The 24629-nt window shown below is 47.6% G+C and overlaps 1 protein-coding gene across 1 annotated transcript in view; it reads left to right on the forward strand.

Moving 5' to 3' along the window:
- Window positions 1-1205: 1205 nt before the first annotated feature.
- The window catches only part of LOC138265113 (thiamine transporter 2-like), a 238088-nt gene continuing 214664 nt past the window's right edge, over window positions 1206-24629 (forward strand). The window contains exons 1-3 of the mRNA XM_069212655.1: window positions 1206-1461; window positions 11292-11497; window positions 12810-13536. Coding sequence (XP_069068756.1) covers window positions 1206-1461; window positions 11292-11497; window positions 12810-13536 — 1189 coding nt within the window. The remainder of the gene's footprint in view (window positions 1462-11291; window positions 11498-12809; window positions 13537-24629) is intronic.

A 24629-nucleotide genomic window follows, 5' to 3' on the forward strand; every position in this document is an offset into this window, starting at 1 on the left:
CTCTAAGGGCTTGAACTGAGCTTACTTCCTGTTGTTGAAGCCTTAGGGACATCAAAGACTTCTTTCTGCCAGCACTTGGACTTTCTGCTGAGAGTCCTGCCTGCCTAACCTGTCTCTGGGGCCTTGAAACATGCAGCTGGTGGAAAAGGACAGAAATCCACGCAAAGACCGCTGTGAGAAGAAACGTTCAACTCACCACCCGCCTCGCGGCTGAAAAACGACATGCCGCTGGCCTCACTGCAAACATTGACGCTCCACCTGCATTGAAGCTGGAAGATCAACGCAATGCAGCTGGAGAAACGACGTGCAACACCCGCAGCGGCTGCTGTTAACTACGAAAGCCCCCACGCAGCTCAGTTTCTGGACACCGTGGTCCCGGATTTCAACACATCACTGGGCGTGGAAAATCAATGCAAAGCCTGCCCGGACTCGAGGTGCTTGTCCGGATCGACGCATCGCTCTCTTGTGGAAGAGAAGAAATGACACACGCCAACCCGACCTGAGAAGGAACGATGCACATTCTTAGTTGGGGGTGAGAAATCGACGCATCGCTGGCCTTTTTCGATACACACTCGCCCGTGGGGTTTTATTTTGACGCTACTGAGGTACTTTTGTACACTAATGATGTTCTCACTGTTCTCTAAAGGATTTAAGACTCTTATTCTTTTTAAAATTCATAACTTGACTTCTATGTGTTGGATTTTTGTTGTTTTGGTCTTGTTTTGTTTAGAGAAATATTACCTATTTTTCTAAACCTGTGTTGTGTAATTTTGTAGTGTTTCCACTGTGTTACTGTGTGTGTTGGTACAAATACTTTACAGTTTGCTTCTGAAGTTAAGCCTGCCTGCTCGTGCCAAGCTACCAAGGGGATGAGCCGAAGTTAACCGTTGATGATTCTCCTTAACCCGACTAGAGTCAAGGTCCTTGCTTGGACACCTGACTGCCAACCAAATACCTCATTTCTAACACTGGTGATCAGCGGTTGTGATTGGACTTGTATTTGTACCTGACATACAATGATTAAGTGTACACTACTGTTTTTAGTGCAGACCATTACGTGACCACATACTACTTGTCTTTGTGATTTTTGCTGTTTTGGGGATTTTTCCCTTCTTCCATTTTGCAGTAATCCTTCATTGGCTTTTGAGCTCCATTTAGGAACTTGTTTTTCTACCTTTGGAACTTTGCACTTTTAACTCTTCATCATGTTTCAATCTGGAGATGCATCAGCTGGAGCTGATTTTGAAGTAACGAAACTGGAGAGCTATACAGTTGCCCAGTTGAGGCAGTTCTGCAAAAACCTTGCTTATCCCATTAAGGGGTCCACCAGGAAGGAGGAGCTGCAGAAGGCACTGGGGACCTGGGTAACAGCCAAGGAAGCTGAAGGGCATACAGAGAAGAAGGAGGAGTATGAGGAGGAGGAAGAACAATCCATACACAGTGGTGTAGTGGGTGGGCCTGGTATGTGCAGGGAGAGGGTCTCCAGGGCAGGCAGCAGTGTGTCATAAAAGGGTCAGACTCCTGAAGAGTTGCAGGACAGACAGGCAGAGAGGGCTCACCAATTGAAGGTGGAGAAAATGAGCATGCAATAGAAGAGAAAAAGGTATTGATGGCTCATGAGCTCAGCTTCAGGGAGCTGGATCAGAGGAGCCAGTTGAGTAGGGATGGTGGCAGCAATAACACAGTGCAGCATGAGAGAAGGCTGCACATTCCTAAGGACCTTGTGAAGGATTACAAGAGGGAGGATGACATACTTTTGTGGTTTAAGGGGTATGAGTCTGCTCTGCATATGAATCTGGTCACTGAATCTCATTGGGGGGGCAGGTCTATGGAAGCCCTTTGAGGTAGATTGAAGGGATACTCTCACATGCTTAGGGGATACCCAGGGGCTCAATTACCCTTTCCTGAAGGATGCCCTGATCACAAGGTGTGGTCTCACCCCTAAACAGTATAAGGACACGTTTAGATCCTATAAGAAGAAGGAATCCCAAACATGGCTGGAATGTGTTGATTCTTTTTGCAGGTCACTTGATGGTTGGGTGAAGGGCAGTAAGATAACAACGTGTGAGGGGCTTTACAATTTAATTGCTTGGGGACACAGTTTATGTTTTCCAGAGCTACAACAGCACCTAATTGACAGCAAGCTGACTGACTCCAGGAAGCTTGCGCAGGAAGCGGACCATTGGGAGAGCACCAGGGTCTAAAAGAGGTATGGGGAAGCCACGGCAAGGGTGGGCAGGATCCCCATTAGAAGAAGTGGGAGGGGGTAAGGGTAAACAGAGCGAGTTCTCTAAAGGGCCCCAACCAAGTTCCCAGGGTAAAGAATCCCAGTCCCCAGTAGAAAATAAACCATTGGTCTGTACAGGAAAACTTGCAGAGAAGGGGTCCAACAAGTGCTTTGCATGTGATCAGGAGGGTCACATGAGGGGGGACGCCAAATGTCTCAAGTGGACACTGGCACCCACTGGTGCTCAGTCACAGGGTTTGGACAGTGTAGCGCTTGAGGAGGAGTTGGCTCCAGGTGGGTGGGTGTAGGAAGTACCATCTTTCTTGGCATGTTACCCCCAATTTTTGCCTGTTTATCAGTATGTTTTGCCTGTCTCGCTGGGATCCTGCTAGCCAGGACCCCAGTGCTCATAGTTTGTGGCCTAATGTGTGTGTTGTCAGTATGCTTAACTGTGTCACTGAAGTTCTGCTAACCAGAACTCCAGTGCTTATGCTCTCTCTACTTACCAAATTAGTCACTATAGTTTAGTGAATCCATATTCCAATTGGCACCCTGGACCCCCCCTTATAAGTCCCTAGTATATGGTACCTAGGTACCCAGAGAATTGGGGTTCCAGGAGATCCTTTTGGGCTGCGGCATTTCTTTTCCCACCCATAAGGAGCTCAGACAAACCTTTCTTCAGGGCTGCCACAGCAGCCTGAGTGAAAGAGTGCACACACTATTTCACAGTCATTTTTACTGCACTTAGGTAACTTATAAGTCACCTGTATGTCTATCCTTCATTTACTGAAGGCTAAGTGCAAAGTTACTAAGTGTGAGGGCACCCTTGCACTAGCAAAGGTGCCCCTTACGCTGTCCAGGACCAATTCCCCAGAATTCATGAGTGTGGGGATACCCTTACACGAGTGCACAACATATATGTCAATACATGTATGTAGCTTCACAATGGTAACTCTGAATATGGCCAAGTGAGGTGTCTAAGATCATGGAATTGTCTCCCACTCCAAATCTGGTATTGTGGGGGCAATCCCATGCATCCTGGGGGCTCCAGGGTGGACCCCCAGTAATGCCAAACCAGCTCTCTGAGGTTTCCACTGCAGCCCCAGCTGCTGCCACCTCACAAATGGGTGTATGCCCTCCTGGGATCTGAGCATCTCAGTCCCAGGAGGGAAGAACAATGCATTTCCTTTGGAGGGAGGGTGTTACACCCTCTCTCTTTGGAAACAGGTGTTACAAGCTTGGGAGGGGTAGCCTCCCAGAGCCTCTGGAAATGCTTTGAAGGGCACAGATGGTGCTCTCCTTGCATAAGCCAGTCTACACCAGTTCAGGGATCCCCAGCCCCTGCTCTGGTGTGAAACTGGACAAAGGAAAGGGAAGTGACCACTCCCCTGTCCATCACCACCCCAGGGGTGGTGCCCAGAGCTCCTCCATTGTCTCCCTGGCAATAGCCATCTTGGATTCCAAGGTGTGGGGACACTCTGGAGACATCTGAGTGGCCAGTGCCAGCAGGTGACGTCAGAGACCCTTCCTGATAGGTGCATACCTGGGTAGGTAGTCAATCCCCCCTCTCAGGGCTATTTAGGGTCTCTCCTGTGGGTGTCAAACGCAGACTGCTCCAGGAACCGCTGTAACTGCAACAAAGTATCCAGGACGACTCCTGTGACCTGCAACTTCAGTTCCAGACAGCATTTGCAACAATTTCCAAAGTGTGCACGCTCTGAGGACTCCCTGTCTTCACCCTGCACCAGAAGAACCAAAGGAATCTCCAGTGGAGTGACAAAGTCACTTACCCGCTCCTGCAGGCACCCTTCTGTCACGATGACCAGTTCTCTGGGACTCCACTCCTGACGACAAGCCTGCTCCCTGGAACACATCTGACATGACCCAGACTGTCCTAAGGTCCAGCTGTCCAAGTTTGGAGGAGGTAAGAGCTTGCCTCCCTGGTTTGCAACAGTACCCCTGTGCACTGCAACATCTCCAGCTCCCTGGGCTTCTGTGCACTTCTCCAAGAGTCCTTTGTGCACAGGTTAGCTCAGGTCCCCAACACTCCATCCTGTGATTCACAACTCGCTGAGTTGTTCTACGGCGGCGTGGGACCTTCTTTTGTTGTGCTGCACCAACTGCACTTTGCATCTTCTTTGTCCCCATGTCCTGGGACTCTCGTGGGTGCTGCCTTGACTTCTGTGGGCTCTCTATAGTGCTGAGAGCCCCCTCTGTCTCCGCAGTCCAAGTTGAAACCCACAGGTCCCTCCTGGGTCCAGGCAGTGCCATTTTGTGCAAACTGCAGCCTTGCTTGAACCAAGGCTTGTTGGTCGAATCCAGCGACGCAAACCGCCTGCATCCAACATCTCAACGTGGGACATCTCCTGCACCATGCAAGAACCTGCAGCCATCTTCTTTGGTGCTCTTCTTCACACTTCTTCTAACCGGAGAATCCACTTTTGCACCATCTTCTCGTTTGGCAGGGGCTCTTGTCCTTCCTGGAATCTTCAGCGACTTCTGGACTTGGGCTCCTCTCTTCACAGGTCTTCAGGTCCAGGAATCAACCATTTGTTGATTGCAGTCTTGCTTGGTGCTTGCAACATCTCTTATAACGAATTGTAGTGTGTCCTGAGGAAACTTGAAGTACTTTACTCCTTCTTTCCTGGGCTCTGGAGTGGGGTATTTTATTTATCTTTGGTGTTTTTTTACACTCCCAGTGCCCCTCTACACACTACACTTGCCTAGAGGGGAATTTGTTATTCACATTCCAATTTCTTAGTGTATAGTTTGTGTTGCCCCTAGGCCTATTGCATTCTATTGTATTTTCTACGGTTTGCACTATTCTATGATTATTTACTTACCTGATTTTGGTCTCTAGTGTATATATTGTGTATAATACTTACCTCCAGAAGGAGTATTGTCTCTAAGATATTTTTGGCCTTGTGTCACTTTTGAGCTGTTGTATGGCCACCCTGTGAGGAGACCTTTGAGTCTGGTAAAGGAGGCTTTGGAGAAAGCCCCTATTAACCCCCCCCTCCCCAGGATGTATTCCGTTACATGCTGGCTCTGGGAAACCATACTGCCTGCTTCAGGACTCTCGTACAGGAGACCCTGGAAGCAGGCTAGGGATAGGAAGACATGAAACTCTGGTATGACCAGAATGCCACTCTGGGCGAGTTTCAACTTGGTCAGAAAGTGTGGGTGATGGTGCCAGTGGAGCCTAGGGCACTCCAGGACAAGTGAACTGGGCCATTTGAGGTGGTGGAGTGCAAGAGTGAAGTATTCTGTTTGGTGGACTTACGGACTCCCAGGAGCCCTTTAAGGGTCCTGCATGTGAACCGGCTCAAGCCACACTTTGAGCAGACTGAATTGTCCATGCTCCTATCAACAGGTGATGGGGTGGAGGAAGAGAGTGAGCCTCTTCCTGACCTCCTGTCTGCAGGAGAAAAAGTTGGGTCCGTGGAGGGAGTGATCCCCTCCCTGACCCCATAGCAGAAGAGGGACTGTCGCCAGGTGTTGGGTCAGTTCACCTCACTGTTCTCCCTGACCCCAGGGGGTCACACACTTGTGCACACACAATGTGGACACTGGAGACAGTCCTCCTGTTAAACTCAAAGTTTACAGAGTGACTGACAGGGTGAGGACTAACATTAAAGATGAGGTTTCTAAAATTTTAGCATTGGGGTTTATTGAGTTTTCCAGCAGTCCTTGGGCCAGTCCTGCGGCTTCGATCCCTAAGCCTGCTGCTTCTGGTGCCACTCCAGAACTACAGTTGTGTGTGGATTACTGGGGACTCAATGTGGTCACTAAGAGTGATGGGCACCCTATCCCCTGAGCCGATGAGCTCATTGACCGGTTGGGAGCTGCCAGATACCTATGTTTTTTTTATATTACCTCTGGGTATTGGCAGATTGCCATAACTGAGGGGGCTAAGGAGAGATCTGCGTTCTCCACACCAGATGGGCACTACCAGTTTCTGGCAATGCCCTTTGGAATGAAGAATGCCCCTGCCACCTTTCAGAGTTTGATCAACCAGGTGTTGGCTGGACTGGATGATTTTAGTGCCGCCGACCTGGACAACATTGCTGTGTTCAATCCCACGTGGGAGGAACACTTGTAGCACCTCTTCAAAGTGTTGGAGGCCCTACAACAGGCAGGCCTCACTATTAAGGCAAGCAAGTGCCAAATAGGGCAGGGTTCAGTGGTGTACTTGGGACACCAGGTGAGGAGCGGCCAGGTGGCACCCCTACAGCCACCATTCTGGCTTGGCAAACCGCAAGACCCAGACTGAGGTGAGAGCCTTTTTAGGTCTCACTGGATACTATAGGAGGTTTGTCAAGGGGTATGGCACAATTGTTGCTCCCTTGACTGAGTTAACTTCCAAAAAGCAGCCCAGAAATGTGATCTGGACTGAGTCTTGCCAGACAGCTTCTGATGCCCTGAAGGCTGCCACGTGCACATCACCTTTGCTGAAAGCACCTGACTATTCCAAGGAATTTGTTGTGCAATCAGATGCCTCAGAGCATGGTACTGGAGAAGTACTTTCACAGTTTAATGAAGAGGGCCTAGATCAGCCTGTAGCCTTCATTAGCAGGAGGTTACGTCCCAGGGAACATAGGTGGAGTGTAATTGAGCATGAAGCTTTTGCTGTGGTCTGGGTGCTGAAGAAGCTAAGACCCTACTTGTTTGGGACTCACTTTTGGGTTCAGACAGACCACAGGCCCCTCAGATGGCTAATGCAGGTGAGGGGTGAGAGTCCCAAATTGTTGAGGTGGTCCATCTCCCTACATGGAATGGACTTTACGGTGGAACACCACCTTGGCACCGACCATACCAATACTGATGGTCTGTCCAGATTATTCCGCCTTAGTGATGAGAACTCCCATAAGGTTGGGTAGTTTCTCCCCATTTTCAGTTGGGGGGAAACGTGTTATACTTGGCATCATTGTCATGGCCTTCCCTAACTTTTTGCTCTACTTCCCAAGTTGCTTCTGTGTGCTGGACTCTGTTTTTGCTATTTTGTTTGCTCTGGACACTTTACCACTGCTGACCAGTGCTAAAGTGTAAGTGTTCCCTGTATAAATTGTAGGTGTACGTTGGCTTATCCATGATTGGCATATTTGATTTACTAGTAAGTCCCTAGTGAAGTGCACTAGAGGTGCCCAGGGCCTGTAAATCAAATGCTACTAGTAGGCCTGCAGCACTGGTTGTGCCACTCGCATTAGTAGCCCTGTAAACATGGCTCAGACCTGCCACTGCAGTGTCTGTGAGTGCAGTTTTAAACTGCCATTTTGACTTGGCAAGTGTACCCACATGCCAGGCCGTACCCTTCCCCTTTTATACATGTACAGCACCCCTAAGTTAGGCCCTAGGTAGCCCCATGGGCAGGGTGCAGTGCATGTTAAAGGTGGTACATGTACTTATGTGTTTTACATATCCTGACAGTGAAAGACTGCCAAATTCGGTTTTCACTGTTGCAAGGCCTATCTCTCTCATAGATTAACACTGGGGGCTACCTTTAAATATTATTAAAGCGCAGATTCCCTTTGGGGGCAGATAGACATGGAGTTTGGGGTCTCTGAACTCACAATTTAAAAATACATCTTTTAGTGAAGTTGTTTTTTAGATTGTGTGTTTGAAAATGCACTTTTAGAAAGTAGACATTTTCTTGCTTAAACTGTTCTGTGACTCTGCTTGCTTGTGGATTCTCTATCTGGATCAGTTTGACAGCTGGGCTGTTTGCACCTCTCCTCTAGACAGTGACACAAAGGGAGCTGGGGTGTAGCCTGCATATCCTGATGGGCAATCTAGGCTGAGGGGAGGGAAGGAGTGGTCACTTACACCTGAAAGGGCTGTGCATGCTCTCACACAATGCTTGACATTTTTATTTTTCCTATCCCTCTCTCACTCCACCTCTTTATCACATTTAAAGCCTTACTTATTGGTCTACCTCTCTGTCTCTATCTAAAATCTACCGCTCTTTTTCTTTCGTTCTGGCTACATACCATTCCTCTATTTACCTTACCTCCCTCTCTAACTCGCATATATTTGTACATCACCTCTATTTCCAGCCCCTTATCCCTCTACTTTATGTCTCTTGCCATAAAGTTCTCTTTATGCCTCTATTCACCTCTTGTGTCATTCCCAATCACATTTCTCTTACTCAGTGGAGTCAAATGTGCTCACATATAATGAAGAGAAACGTGACAATGCCTGTAAAGAGAAATTAAGAGAAAGATATTAGATGTTAACCAATGGAATGGTGAAAATCCTTTAAGTAGCACTTTGGTTTTCAGTCAAGAAGGCCAGTAGTAAATAGGCTTGGATTTATGATTACAAATATTAGGCAACTAAAGCTACAATTACAAGAACTATGTATATATTTATTTATTTTTTCTTTTTAATACTTTGCACAAGTCTCCCTTAGCATGTTTTCCTACAATGGTTAGATACTGTATCACACATATTTGTTGTTGCAAAAATAACAAATAGCTCCAAACTCAAAAATAAATTGCTTCATCAAGGCTTGTTCAAGCTTTCCTTGGGCACTATTGGCTGGTGGACACCAAGCAGTTTCATCGTTCTCCTGTTTTTGGTTGTACCCGCATCTGAAGGGTTAACATATTATTCAATATTTAATGGCATCACAAGTGCTTGAATGAGCTGAACGTGGGTAATCTAAAGTTGTTGCAACCAAGGGACACTTAAATATATATTGCCCAGGTCCCTACAAATCCTTAAGATGTCACTGGTTCTCAATTGAGGCTCAGGAGATGTAAGACGCATTTGTATGTTTTTTAGATTCTGAACTCGGAGTGGGGTGGTGATTTTGTGCCTAGTGCCACCTTCATTCATCAATACCCACTGTTAATAGACCGGTACACGCCCATCAACATTAAAACAAACTGAGATCATGAACCCCTAAAAAATAAAGTGCGGGCTCCAGGAAGCCTAATAAAGAGAATGCCCTACACTCATAACAAAATATTTATGTGAACCTTCAACAATAAGTAAAGTGTGTGTTCTGCTTATACTACTGGCAAAAAAACAAAAAAAACACATATGCGGAAGGAATCGGCCCTTGTGCTTGGACTGTTGTTATATTTATATGGGTGGGGTTTAGGAAATAACAATTTAGCACGTCGTGGCAAAGGGGGAATGGAGTGGTGGCGCAGCCTTAATTTCGGCCACAACCCGTTGACATTTACAGTACAGTGTCAGAGTGGTGGTGCAGCCATAGTCGTCATTTACGGGTCGCCTGCGACCCCTGACACTGTCGTTGCGACCCCTGGCTTCAGAGGTGGCACAATCAGTGCCAGGAGCACAATGGCAGCTCGTTCCTGTGGAGGTCGGTTGGGGCTCCACTGTGTTTTCTCTCAACATTTTTATGACACTAAGGGGCATATTTATACTCCGTTTGCGCCGAATTTGCGTTGTTTTTTTCGACGCAAATTCGACGCAAAACTAACTCCATATTTATACTTTGGCGTTAGACGCGTCTAGCGCCAAAGTTCATGGAGTTAGCGTCATTTTTTGGCGTGAACACCTTCCTTGCGTTAATGAGATGCAAGGTAGGCGTTCCCGTCTAAAAAAATGACTCCCAGGCATGAGCGTGGTATTTATACTCCCGGGCAAAAATGACGCCCGGGAGTGGGCGGGGCAAAAAAACCCGCATTTGCGCCTGAATTTAACGCCTGGGTCAGGGAAGGCGTTAAGGGACCTGTGGGCTCAGAATGAGCCCAGAGGTGCCCTCCCCTGCCCCCAGGGACACCCCCTGCCACCCTTGCCCACCCCAGGAGGGCACCCAAGGATGGAGGGACCCACCCCAGGGACATTAAGGTAAGTTCCGGTAAGTATTTTTTTAAAAAAAAAATTGTGGCATAGGGGGGCCTGATTTGTGCCCCCCTACATGCCACTATGCCCAATGACCATGCCCAGGGGACAGAAGTCCCTTGGGCATGGCCATTGGGCAAGGGGGCATGACTCCTGTCTTTGCTAAGACAGGAGTCATGTTAATGGGGGATGGGCGTCGTAAAAAAATGGCGCAAATCGGGTTAAGGCGATTTTTTTCACTCAACCTGACTTGCCCCATTTTGAGACGCCCATACGCCATTTTCCCCTACGCCGGCGCTGCCTGGTGTACGTGGTTTTTTTTCACGCACACCAGGCAGCGCTGGTCGGCTAACGCCGGCTAACGCCATTCTATAAATACGGCGCCCACATGGCGCTTCAGAATGGCGTTAGACGGCGCTAATTTTTTGGACACTAAACTGCGTTAGCGCAGTTTAGCGTCAAAAAGTATAAATACGGGCCTAATTGTGAACAAGGCTTCATTGTTCACTGCTATTGTCATTATAAATGGAGTAAATTAAGCTGAAATATAGCCTTCCCTGCCAGCTGAGGCATTTTTTTTTTTAAAGTGCTTTAAGTGAATGGTGTGTGGGTCCTTGAAGGTGAGTGTGTGTGTTTATGTGAGAGTGTGCGTTTGTACGTGTAAATATGTAAGAATTCACGTGCGTGCGTGTGTGTGTTTGTGTGTGTGTGTGTGTGTGTGTGTGTGTAATTGAAGGTCAATGGGCGTGTGGTCACTTTTGCTACCCCTAGCATTTGGGTGAATTGACTTGCATGGGCGCAGAATGCCAAACTGCTGATATGAAGTCAGTGATTATATCTATTCAAGATGCTGAATGTCCAATAGGAACACAAATAAGAGTTAATGTAATGGCGTCTCATATTGGACAAGACAGAGGAGGCCGCCAATTGACAGACACCCGAATCAGTAGATACCAGTACATTGTATTTGTAGTAACAGGCAAATTCATACTTCACTGTAAACACGCAATGTTTTCACAACACCTCTTAACCGGAATCATTGCATATTCGATAACCTCAATCAAGTGTTTTATTGATGCTGAGCCAATTAAGTCTCCTGCCAGTCAGCGTTCGCTTATCAATTTGAAGAAGTCCAAAGGTCTGTAAAAGATTATTCACCTCATTGTTAAATTCCCAACCTATACATTTTTGACTCTGCACAAACTTAAGCTACTAACATAGGGGATTTAGTCACTTGTTTATTCAACAGCAGGACATCTGAGTTTGTGTCAAGCCAGACTGAGCCACCACATTCAACAACCCACCATGTCTCTGCGGGAGGCTTTACAGAGAGCTGGATGGGTTTATCCGACCACAGTGATATGTGTTTATGGATTCTTCATTAACTTGAGACCAGCGGAGCCTTTCCTTACGCCTTACTTGACTGGATCATACAAGAATTTTACAGTTGAGCAGGTACCGCATTTGCATTTCAAACACAAGCACTGCATGTGAGCGTGTACATGGAGATTACGTTTTCAGATATGACGGTTAGTGCTAAAAGTATCATCTCGCTCGGATGTGTAAAATCGCATTAATGATGTAAATGTACCAACAGAAAATTCTGATCTCTTTTTAAAACTACATGTTATTATTTTTTCCTTTTCCATCATGGGTTGGTGAGTTTCCTGTGTTCCAAATAGTCAGATTCATGCCTTTCTTAAATCATTCACCAAGGCATTTTTGCATGTGAGAGTTTATATATTTCATTTGAATAGTCATAGGCAATAATTTTTGTTCATATGTTGAAAAATGCATTTCTAACTAGACCCGCCTTTAACCTGTCTGTTTTAATAAATATGTCACTGACAGGCATGTCACCACTTCAATCTATGTAGTTCTTACTTCAAAAGTATTCTGACGTGCTCGGAAAATAAATCATACACAAAAGATGAAATCTTCATTCCATCTGCATATTCACAGTTCTCAGGGTTTTTTAATTATTTTTTTTACATAAGCCAGGCCAATTAACTTTGTCAATGCTCATCATCAACTGAATTTCAGTTTTCTCTGAATTGAGAGAAGTGCTCTGCAACTTGTTCTTGACTGCTATAATTCAGAAGCAAACATCATGCCTTCCTTTTTAGAATAAGCCCATTATTACAAGCTAAGGGCTAAATTCAGTTCTTTATGAAAACGTGTTTGTACATACATCAAAGAGTACTTCAGCAGTGCTACTTCACGCGCTCCAAATTGCCTTTATCACTAGGCCCCATTGTCTATTGTGTAATTATGTTACCATATTTTATGACAAGTTATGGTTGCCTTATCAAAAGCCTAAAGAACTTCTCTGTTAGTATCAAGTAGCAATCACAGTAGCTTTCTTTCTTCACTTGTGAAAGTAAGATCATGTTTATTTTTGTCCTTCGGACAGCTCAACTGAAAATGGGGAAGGTTTAGAGTAAACTAGTAGCAGAAAGTCCTCAATTTTCTGCTGCGAGTGTTATATATCAACTGAGGCAACTTCACCAGTGTAATTTACCTTTATCACTGGTATATGGATGGGATGGTAGCAGACATTCTAACAGCGGAGTCTCCTCCGGTTTTAGAAATTCTTACACATGTCATATGATTCTCTGTTAGTGTCCTATCCCAAAACCAAGCCCTAAATGTTAAATCCACGGATATGTGCTTGAAATATCACCATTACTTTCAGATTGCAATTGATCATGCGTATTGTTGATACTCATAAGGATGACACTAATATATATTTCTCTATTTTTATTAGGTGATGAATGGACTTTACCCGATCTGGACCTATTCATTTTTAGCCATGCTATTGCCAATATTTCTGATCACAGATATATGCCGCTACAAACCAACCATAGTTCTGCAAGGAGTAAGCGCCATTATTGTTTCCAGCTTGCTTTGCTTCGCCCAGGGAATACCAGCTATGCAATACTTACAGTTTACTTATGGTGTGGTCACTGCTTCTGAAGTGGCATATTTCTCCTACATATATAGTGTTGTGGGTATAGAGTACTATCAAAAAGTGACCAGTTACTGTCGAAGTATTACTTTAGTGGGCTATACAATGGGGGCTATACTGGGACAACTCCTTGTCTCTCTGGGCAAAGTTCCTTACTTCTTTTTAAACACCATCACCTTAGGATGTGCAATCATGGCCTTGTTCACTTCTCTTGTGCTTCCTATGCCAAGCAAAAGCCTTTTCGAGCATGGGTTTTGCAATAATGCACAAACACAAGCAGGGCAAAATACTGTACCAAAATCAGCCTGGAACTTTAGATGCATGAAATTGTTTCATCAGTTGTGGTGGGACTTCAAATCGTGCTACTCTTCTAAGAAACTCATCTATTGGTCCCTTTGGTGGTCTTTGGCAACTTGTGGCTACTATCAAGTCTTCAACTATGTACAGGTACTCTGGGACCATGTCGAAAGTTCCAGAACATCGGCTGTGTACAATGGTGGCGTAGAAGCTGCAGCAGCTCTAATTGGTAAGGAATATTATTTGTTTTCATCAAAATTACTTAAAATATTTGTGTCTGATTAACTTTTACCTTACCATGTCAATGTAAGCTTCACATGTGTGCATTTAAGGTGAACCTATAAGGTGATGATTGTAATAATACTGTTGGTGGGTGACTCAAGCCTTGTAGTTGCTCTCAAAGTTTCTTTTAAATCAGTGATACACTTTTTGGGGGACAACGTTCCATTTCAGGCAAACTCCAAAACCTCCATTCGAGCATTAGGGTCCATGGATCTAAAAGGAGAGGGAAAAGTAAAACATTTTCCAACAAAACTATTTTCCTGCACTGCCTGCCGAAGCTTAGGTTAGTTAAGAAAGTTCAAGTCTTATTTTTTAGCTAAAAGTGCTTGTAACTGCAGAGGCAGCCACGATTCTGTAAGGGAAAGCCTGGCAGTAATACACAGAGAGTGAATGTATATTTATGTACGTATGTAGGTTCTGAGCTAGTCTGACATAGATAACAAGGTTTTGTCACAAGCTACACAGGAGGTGTGCTAGATAATTACCACAACAAAGACAGGTGAACATATTTACACCAAAATCAGCTTGATCTAGAACTTTCCACAGTACAGTGATTTCCCATGGTGTATTGTAAATCAGATGGGTACTTTTTTTAGATTTTGCTTTAGGAAAAGGTGCCAGGCAGGCTTCAAAGGCTAATATAAGTATATTTGGACTCTTAATTTGTGGACAATTTTGATAAATGAACCAGTCCTATGTGAGGGAGCGATTTATTTCATTGTCCGTTGGGGCTTGAAGACCCAAGTTATATGTGGGGTATCGGGTTGTTGCTCAAATGTAAATTTACCTATAAAACTAAAATCAAGAGGTGTCTGGCAAAGCAGGAACAGTTGTTTAATTAAACATTACTGCCTGGAGAACAATGACAGAACCAGGTTCTGAGGACTGTTGTTAGAAATGGGGTTTTTGGTTGGCAGTTAGGTTGCCCTCTGTCCAAGCAAGAACCCTCACTCTAGTCAGGGTAAGTCACACACAATCCAAAATCAGCCTATGCTCACCCTCCGGTAGCTTGGCACGAGCAGTCAGGCTTAACTTAGAAGGCAATGTGTAAAGCATTTGTGCAATAAATCATACAACACCATAGCATAACACCACAAAAATACACCACACAGTATTTAGAAAAATATATAATATTTATCTGGGTATCTTCAGGTCAAAACGATCAAAGTTGCAATATGAATTTGTAAAGATATCACTGAAAAGTGATATAAAGTGTCTTAAGTCTTTAGAAAGTAAACAGAGTCTCTTTCAAACACAAAGTACCTGGTTTCTGGTGGAAAATCTCCTCAGAGGGCCACAAAGGAAGAGGTGCGTGGAAAAAGGGTGTGTGCGTCGATTTCTCCCCAGCACACACGGACTTGCGTCGTTATTTTCCACGCGGGGAAGTCGGGCGTCGTTTTCTGGCGCGCGGACAGTCTCTTTCTGTGGGTCGCGGGGATTACCAGATGTCCCGGGTCTGTGCGTGGATTTTCCTGCTTGTTTTTCGGCTGCGCGTCGTTCTGCGGGGCTGCGCGTCGAAGTTTCGATCTCACGGCAGGCGTCGCGTCGATTTCTCCTGCGGAGTCGGGCGGCGTTGTCCTTGCGAGGCCGTGCGTCAAAGTTTTGATCTCACGGCAGGCGTCGCGTCGATTTCTCCTGCGGAGTCGGGCGGCGTTGTCCTTGCGAGGCCGTGCGTCAAAGTTTTGATCTCACGGCAGGCGTCGCGTCGATTTCTCCTGCGGAGTCGGGCGGCGTTGTCCTTGCGAGGCCGTGCGTCAAAGTTTTGATCTCACGGCAGGCGTCGCGTCGATTTCTCCCGGGAAGTCGGGCGGCGTTGTCCTTGCGAGGCCGTGCGTCAAAGTTTCGGTCGTCCCGAAGGCGTCGCGTTGATCAGCGGCGGTGTGCGGCGTTTTTCTTGCCGCGGAACAAGCTGTGCGTCGAAAAGTTCGGCGCACGGAGCGTCCAAGAGGAAGAGTGAAGTCTTTTTGGTCCTGAGACTTCAGGGAACAGGAGGCAAGCTCTATCCAAGCCCTTGGAGAGCACTTTTACAGCCAGGCAAGAGTTCAGCAAGGCAGCAGGCCAACAGCAAGGCAGCAGTCCTTTGTAGAAAAGCAGACAGGTGAGTCCTTTGAGCAGCCAGGCAGTTCTTCTTGGCAGGATGTAGTTTCTGGTTCAGGTTTCTTCTCCAGCAAGTGTCTGATGAGGTAGGGCAGAGGCCCTGTTTTATACTAAGTTGTGCCTTTGAAGTGGGGGTGACTTCAAAGAGTCTCTAAGAAATGCACCAAGTTCCCTTTCAGCTCAATCCTGTCTGCCAGAGTCCCAGTAGGGGGTGTGGCAGCCCTTTGTGTGAGGGCACCCTCCCAGCCCAGGAAGACCCATTCAAAATGCAGATGTATGCAAGTGAGGCTGAGTACCCTGTGTTTGGGGTGTGTCTGAGTGAATGCACAAGGAGCTGTCAACTAAACCTAGCCAGACGTGGATTGAAGGGCACAACAAGATTTTAGTGCAAAGAAATGCTCACTTTCTAAAAGTGGCATTTCTAGAATAGTAATATTAAATCCGACTTCACCAGTCTGCAGGATTTTGTATTACCATTCTGGCCATACTAAATATGACCTTCCTGCTCCTTTCAGATCAGCAGCTGCCACTTCAACAGTGTATGAGGGCAGCCCCAATGTTAGCCTATGAAAGGAGCAGGCCTCACAGTAGTGTAAAAACGAATTTAGGAGTTTCACACTACCAGGACATATAACTACACAGGTACATGTCCTGCCTTTTACCTACACCGCACCCTGCTCTAGGGGTTACCTAGGGCACACATTAGGGATGACTTATATGTAGTAAAAGGGGAGTTCTAGGCTTGGCAAGTACTTTTAAATGCCAAGTCGAAGTGGCAGTGAAACTGCACACACAGGCCTTGCAATGGCAGGCCTGAGACAGGGTTAAGGGGCTACTGAGGTGGGTGGCACAACCAGTGCTGCAGGCCCACTAGTAGCATTTAATCTACCTGCCCTAGGCACATGTAGTGCACTCTACCAGGGACTTACAAGTAAATTAAATAGTCAATCATGGATAAACCAATCAGTAGTACAATTTACCCAGAGAGCATATGCACTTTAGCACTGGTTAGCAGTGGTAAAGTGCCCAGAGGTCAAAAGCCAACACCAACAGGTCAGAAAAAATAGGAGGAAGGAGGCAAAAAGTTTGGGGATGTCCCTGTCAAAAAGCCAGGTCCAACATGACCCCCTACCAGCCTAAAGCCAGGGGAGAACAATCACTATCCTGATGTACTTCCCTGTTTGAGGCGACAGAACAAGGACCCAGGCCCACAACAGCAGGGGCATGCTCCAGTTCTTCGCCTTCCTGACTCCAATTGGATCACTCTGTCCATACTCTCAGGGCCCACTAAGCCAACCCATGGGGAACCTTTCTCCTTACCTGCGGATCCCATCTGTGCAGCACCTAACCTTACTTTGCTCACAGATGTATCCCAGGAGCAGGATAGTACCACCATGACCAACACAGTGGTGTTGCCCACTCTACCCCTGGGGTGTGACACTTGTCCCCTCCCCAGGGATAACTCGGTCCACCCGGACAGCAAGCCACAGTGATTACTGACAGCTGCCAGGGATGAGAGCCAGGTCCCAGGCCTCTCAAAGCTCTCCAACCACTGTGGCTGTGGAGAGTGGGGAGCGGTAGCCCCAGGTGCTGGGCACCCTTTAACCACTCTCCCTTCCACCAGGTCAGGGATGACAGCCTGAACCTGGTCTTCCCCTCTGGGGCTTTGTACCCTCCCTCCTGGAGCGGTACCCCCAGAGTCCAACATGGTCAGGGTGCTTACAGAAGTCACCCTGTACCATTCCTCCACCAGTGCAGGGCTGTTAACCTGCAACTGGCCCTCCAACCTGGGGCCTGTACCTTCAGGTTGGACTAGGGCCCGGGGTGAGGCTTCCCTCCCCCTGCCCTCCCTTCTGGGGTCCAGCACCCTCCAACTAGGAGTGGCCTCCTCAGAAGACAACATGGTAGGGGCACTGTTATCAGTAGCCCCTCCCTCCAGGTCCGGGGGGACACCCTGAACCTGGTCTTCCAGCCCAGGGTCTGTACCCTCAGACTGGATCACTGCCTGGCAAACCAGGACTTCCTGGGAGGCACACCTACCACCCACCAGGTCAGAGTTTAACCTCTGCACCTGCCCATTCAACTCAGAGTCACCACCCTGAAGTTGAACAATTGCCTGGCACACCAGGACTTCCTGGAGGGCACACTGACCCTCCACCAGGTCAGAGTTTAACCTCTGCACCCGACCATTCAACTCAGAGTCACCACCCTGAAGTTGAACAATTGCCTGGCACGCCAGGACTTCCTGGAGGGCACACTGACCCTCCACCAGGTCAGAGTTTAACCTCTGAACTTGGCCATTCAACTCAGAGTCATCACCCTGAAGTTGAACAATTGCCTGACACACCAGGACTTCCTGGAGGGCACACTGACCCTCCACCAGGTCAGAGTTTAACCTCTGAACTGGGCCATTCAACTCAGAGTCACCACCCTGAAGTTGAACAATTGCCTGGCGCACCAGGACTTTCTGGGAGGCACACCTACCTCCCACCAGGTCAGAGTTTAACCTCTGAGCCTGGTTCCCCAACCCAGGGTCACCACCCTGAGGTTGGGCAATTGCCTGGCACGCCAGGACTTTCTGGGGGGCACACCTACCCCCCACCAGGTCAGAGTTTAACCTCTGAACCTGGTCATCCAACCCAGAGTCAACACCCTGAGGTTGGACAATTGCCTGGCACAGCAGGGCTTCTTGGGAGGCACACCTACCTCCCACCAGGTCAGAGTTTAACCTCTGAACCTGGGTATCCAACCCAGAGTCACCACCCTGAGGTTGAACAATTGCCTGGCACGCCAGGACTTTCTGGGGGGCACACCTACCCCCCACCAGGTCAGAGTTTAACCTCTGAACCCGGTTATCCAACCCAGAGTCAGCACTCTGAGGTTGAACAATTGCCTGGCACGCCAGGACTTTCTGGGGGGCACACCTACCCCCCACCAGGTCAGAGTTTAACCTCTGAACCCGGTTATCCAACCCAGAGTCAGCACTCTGAGGTTGGACCACTGCCTGGTACACCAGGACTTTCTGGGGGGCACGCCTACCCCCCAACAGGTCAGAGCTTATCCCCTGAACCTGGTTAGCCAACCCAGAGTCACCACCCTGAGGTTGAACCATTGCCTGGCAGGCCAGGACTTCCAGGGAGGCACACCTACCTCCCACCAGGTCAGAGTTTAACCTCTGAGCCTGGTTCCCAAACCCAGGGTCACCACCCTGAGGTTGGGCAATTGCCTGGCACGCCAGGACTTTCTGGGGGGCACACCTACCCCCCACCAGGTCAGAGTTTAACCTCTGAACCTGGTCATCCAATCCAGAGTCAACACCCTGAGGTTGGACAATTGCCTGGCACAGCAGGACTTCTTGGGAGGCACATCTACCTCCCACCAGGTCAGAGTTTAACCTCTGAACCTGGGTATCCAACCCAGAGTCACCACCCTGAGGTTGAATCTTTGCCTGGCATGCCAGGACTTCCTGGGGGGCACTCTCACCCCCCACAAGGGACACACCGTCCCCAAGGGCCACACAAGAGTCTGGTTGGCGCAGGTCTCCCGACCTCTGCCCATCCGGCAGAGTCTGGGTTTCCCCCAAACCAGAAACGGTTTCACCTGGGTCATTCCTGGGGGGCTCTGCTCTCAGAGCTGTCCCCTGACTCTCAAGGTCCTCCACTGGGGTCTGCAACCCCCTCTCAACCCTATGTCTGGACTTCTGCACCCCTTCACTAGGAGGGGTACTGCCAGACACCAGAACTGTTGGGATGCTGGCTACAGTCACCCCCCCAAGTTCTTCTGACACTGCGGGGCTTCCCTCAAAAGGTGGCCCTACGGTACAGGCTAGGCTTCCCTCCTGGTGTTCCCTCATGGAACCCTCTAGGACCTGGGACCTACCTGGGACACTACAATCCTCTCCCACCACACTCGGTTGGGAACCACCTAGACCACTCCCTTCAGGAGCACCCCCAAATGCCTCTTCAGACTCTCTGGTACTCACCCAGAAGTCTGCCTCCATTGTAAGTTCCCTGGGGTCAGAGAACTCACACTCCACCTGGTGTTGGCGTAGCTCTGGAAAATAAGGACCAGACATATGCTCTCCAGCAATTACATCACTCTGCCCTTCACATGTATTAACCACAGTACCCTTCACCCAACCACCCAGTAACTCAACCTTGGAAAAGCACTCTACTTCACCCTCCTGAGACTGGTGAGACAGTATCTGTCTGTCCCTGACACTCAACCCAAACTCTTCTGGGATGTCTCTACACTCTATATCCAGGACGTCCACCAGGGGGGAACCCTTTTCTCTGTCACTCTCTGCTAGAGTCAGTAAAGTGTCCCTCCCCCCAGTAGGAATATGACTCCCTGTGCCACTTCCCCAATCCTTCTCAGGGACCCTGTGCATAACGGGAACTACCTCATACCCTTGAACTGCCTGGGGTGTGTCAACTCCCTTCTTCAAGTTGGGCACCACATCTCTGGGCTTGTGCCCTTCTTCAGCAGTACTAGATGCAAGATTTTTGCTGCCACCATCTGAACTGGACTCAGCCCTTCCGGCCTCCAGTTTCAGCTCTTTACAGCTCAGCTCTTGAGCTGCAATCTTTTCTTCTTCCAGGGCTAAGAGTCTTTTTGCCTCAACCTCTGCAAGATACTCCTCTAATTGTTGCTCCTGTCGCCTTTGACTTCGGAGCCATTCATCTATTTCTGGGTCACTGTCCAACTCTGAGTAGTCTTCCTCCTCATCTGAGTAGTCTTCCTCCTCATGTGCGTAGTCCTCCTCCTCATCTGAGGGGTACTTAGTCATTTGGTTTCTTGCTGCCTCTCTCTCTGCCCATCTTTCCTCCCCCCAGACTATGTAGTGATGGAGCATCTCCGCTTTAGTAGATCTCCTTGCTACAGGAAGGCCCCATTGTCTGCAAAGCTTCCTTAGGTCAGCCTTAGTGAGGTGGTCAGTACGAACAAAGAATGAGTAGGTACACAATCCCATTTTGATAAGATCTTATCAGCAAAAACCAAAATCCAAAGTCCAAAATATCAATAATATATCCAGGAGGACATCAGAGAACCAAGAGCCAAAAAAGATGAAAAATCAAGTTGACCTTCAACTGTGGGTAGGTAGTGAAATACTTAGCTACTGTATGTCACTGCACAAACACAAGTCCTATCCTCACCGCTGATCACCAATGTTAGAAATGGGGTTTTTGGTTGGCAGTTAGGTTGCCCTCTGTCCAAGCAAGAACCCTCACTCTAGTCAGGGTAAGTCACACACAATCCAAAAAAAGCCTATGCTCACCCTCCGGTAGCTTGGCACGAGCAGTCAGGCTTAACTTAGAAGGCAATGTGTAAAGCATTTGTGCAATAAATCATACAACACCATAGCATAACACCACAAAAATACACCACACAGTATTTAGAAAAATATATAATATTTATCTGGGTATCTTCAGGTCAAAACGATCAAAGTTGCAATATGAATTTGTAAAGATATCACTGAAAAGTGATATAAAGTGTCTTAAGTCTTTAGAAAGTAAACAGAGTCTCTTTCAAACACAAAGTACCTGGTTTCTGGTGGAAAATCTCCTCAGAGGGCCACAAAGGAAGAGGTGCGTGGAAAAAGGGTGTGTGCGTCGATTTCTCCCCAGCACACACGGACTTGCGTCGTTATTTTCCACGCGGGGAAGTCGGGCGTCGTTTTCTGGCGCGCGGACAGTCTCTTTCTGTGGGTCGCGGGGATTACCAGATGTCCCGGGTCTGTGCGTGGATTTTCCTGCTTGTTTTCCGGCTGCGCGTCGTTCTGCGAGGCTGTGCGTCAAAGTTTTGATCTCACGGCAGGCGTCGCGTCGATTTCTCCTGCGGAGTCGGGCGGCGTTGTCCTTGCGAGGCCGTGCGTCAAAGTTTTGATCTCACGGCAGGCGTCGCGTCGATTTCTCCTGCGGAGTCGGGCGGCGTTGTCCTTGCGAGGCCGTGCGTCAAAGTTTTGATCTCACGGCAGGCGTCGCGTCGATTTCTCCCGGGAAGTCGGGTGGCGTTGTCCTTGCGAGGCCGTGCGTCAAAGTTTCGGTCGTCCCGAAGGCGTCGCGTTGATCAGCGTCGGTGTGCGGCGTTTTTCTTGCCGAGGAACAAGCTGTGCGTCGAAAAGTTCGGCGCACGGAGCGTCCAAGAGGAAGAGTGAAGTCTTTTTTGTCCTGAGACTTCAGGGAACAGGAGGCAAGCTCTATCCAAGCCCTTGGAGAGCACTTTTACAGCCAGACAAGAGTTCAGCAAGGCAGCAGGCCAACAGCAAGGCAGCAGTCCTTTGTAGAAAAGCAGACAGGTGAGTCCTTTGAGCAGCCAGGCAGTTCTTCTTGGCAGGATGTAGTTTCTGGTTCAGGTTTCTTCTCCAGCAAGTGTCTGATGAGGTAGGGCAGAGGCCCTGTTTTATACTAAGTTGTGCCTTTGAAGTGGGGGTGACTTCAAAGAGTCTCTAAGAAATGCTCCAAGTTCCCTTTCAGCTCAATCCTGTCTGCCAGAGTCCCAGTAGGGGGTGTGGCAGTCCTTTGTGTGAGGGCACCCTCCCAGCCCAGGAAGACCCATTCAAAATGCAGATGTATGCAAGTGAGGCTGAGTACCCTGTGTTTGGGGTGTGTCTGAGTGAATGCACAAGGAGCTGTCAACTAAACCTAGCCAGACGTGGATTGAAGGGCACAACAAGATTTGAGTGCAAAGAAATGCTCACTTTCTAAAAGTGGCATTTCTAGAATAGTAATATTAAATCCGACTTCACCAGTCAGCAGGATTTTGTATTACCATTCTGGCCATACTAAATATGACCTTCCTGCTCCTTTCAGATCAGCAGCTGCCACTTCAACAGTGTATGAGGGCAGCCCCAATGTTAGCCTATGAAAGGAGCAGGCCTCACAGTAGTGTAAAAACGAATTTAGGAGTTTCACACTACCAGGACATATAACTACACAGGTACATGTCCTGCCTTTTACCTACACCGCACCCTGCTCTAGGGGTTACCTAGGGCACACATTAGGGATGACTTATATGTAGTAAAAGGGGAGTTCTAGGCTTGGCAAGTACTTTTAAATGCCAAGTCGAAGTGGCAGTGAAACTGCACACACAGGCCTTGCAATGGCAGGCCTGAGACAGGGTTAAGGGGCTACTGAGGTGGGTGGCACAACCAGTGCTGCAGGCCCACTAGTAGCATTTAATCTACCTGCCCTAGGCACATGTAGTGCACTCTACCAGGGACTTACAAGTAAATTAAATAGTCAATCATGGATAAACCAATCAGTAGTACAATTTACCCAGAGAGCATATGCACTTTAGCACTGGTTAGCAGTGGTAAAGTGCCCAGAGGTCAAAAGCCAACAACAACAGGTCAGAAAAAATAGGAGGAAGGAGGCAAAAAGTTTGGGGATGTCCCTGTCAAAAAGCCAGGTCCAACAACTGTCTTATACTATGTGGTTCTGAGCGGTGTTTTATACAATTATCTGGGTACCATAAAATGATTACAGCATTCGTTTTTGGGGTGAAGAATGTGAACAGTTGTCTTGGAGTCATAATTAAGGTCCTGATAACAACTGCACTTGGGGCTCGACCTTGCGTGGACACAATGTGGGCCACCGAGTACGTGTCCATTTGTCTGGCCCAGTGGACGCATGGTCGCTGTGTGTTGCTGTGCATACTGTGTTCTGATTTCCTAAGTGTTCTTAACTTCATGTGGAATCTAAAGTTTATAGTGTGTTGGGGTATGTGAGCACTCCTTTGGCCAGGTGTGTTTTATTGGAGCCCATTTCCTCAAACCATTGTGGTGTTGCTGGGCCTATCTGTAGGACTGACGAGGATTCCTGTTCACATGTTTGTCTGCTTGCTTCACGCCACCCCACCTGTGACCTGTCAATCTGTAATATCCGGCCTAGGTATCAGAGTTTGCCTGACGACATACTTTTATGCCGGGGTCGATGGAGAGTTCATGACGTGGAGTTTAATAGCTGTGATGCAACTTTTTTCTGATATGTGAATGTATCATGGTGTGCATCAGCATTGATTATTCTACAATTAACATTCCCCTTTCTAGTTGAATTTTCAACTACGTCAGCTAACCTATAGGTCATGATAGTCACATTGTCCAAGGCTTGTAGCTCTTTTTATAGCTCATTGTCTATTCCTACTTCCCTACCTACTTGCATTCTACCAAATTCGAGGACTGCATTTATACAGTAGGAAACCCCAACTTGCAGGAAACCATACAAGAACAGTAATACGATAAAAATGTACAACAATGATGTGCACAAACTGGTCACCCACCAGTGGAACCAGGATAAACAGTTTGTGAACCACTTCTGCTCATGAGCACCTCCCTTCTCATGCATGTCTTTTTGTAGCCTGTGCAATGCTTGAATGGCAAGATTTACGCCCATATTTATACTTTTTTAGCGCCGCGTTTGCGCTGCGTTTTGATTCAAAATCGCGCCAACTTGCAAAATACAATTGTATTTTGTAAGTTTGTGCCATTTTTGCATTAAAACGCGGCGCAAACGCAGTGCTAAAAAGTATAAATATGGGCCTTAGAGTCCCATTGTCCATGTTGTTGCCTGGTATGAATGTACAACAAGATGCATCGATCTTTGTGCACACTCCACCCTCCATTGCAGTCATTAAGTCCAACACATACCGAAGTTGCATCACCATGAGGCGGCTAGCTCTCAGTTGTTACTGGATTGGATTAAGGCAGAGCTCAGTGCTGTTCATCATTTTGAGCATTTCCCTCCTGGTTATGTGCAAACAGTTACGTTCGATTTTTTCTGCACAGTGAAGGTGGATTCCCCTGTTTATAACCATGTGTCAGAAAACAGTCTGAATTCATCTGGAATGTTATTATACTGAGATTAGCCAAAACAATGAGCAGTTCATTTCTCTCAAGCCTGATTCAACAGAGCCATGTTCTTCCTTAATGGGTGTTGGTACAGT

Source organism: Pleurodeles waltl, chromosome 11, assembly GCF_031143425.1.
Source record: "Pleurodeles waltl isolate 20211129_DDA chromosome 11, aPleWal1.hap1.20221129, whole genome shotgun sequence".
Taxonomy (NCBI): Eukaryota; Metazoa; Chordata; class Amphibia; order Caudata; family Salamandridae; genus Pleurodeles; species Pleurodeles waltl.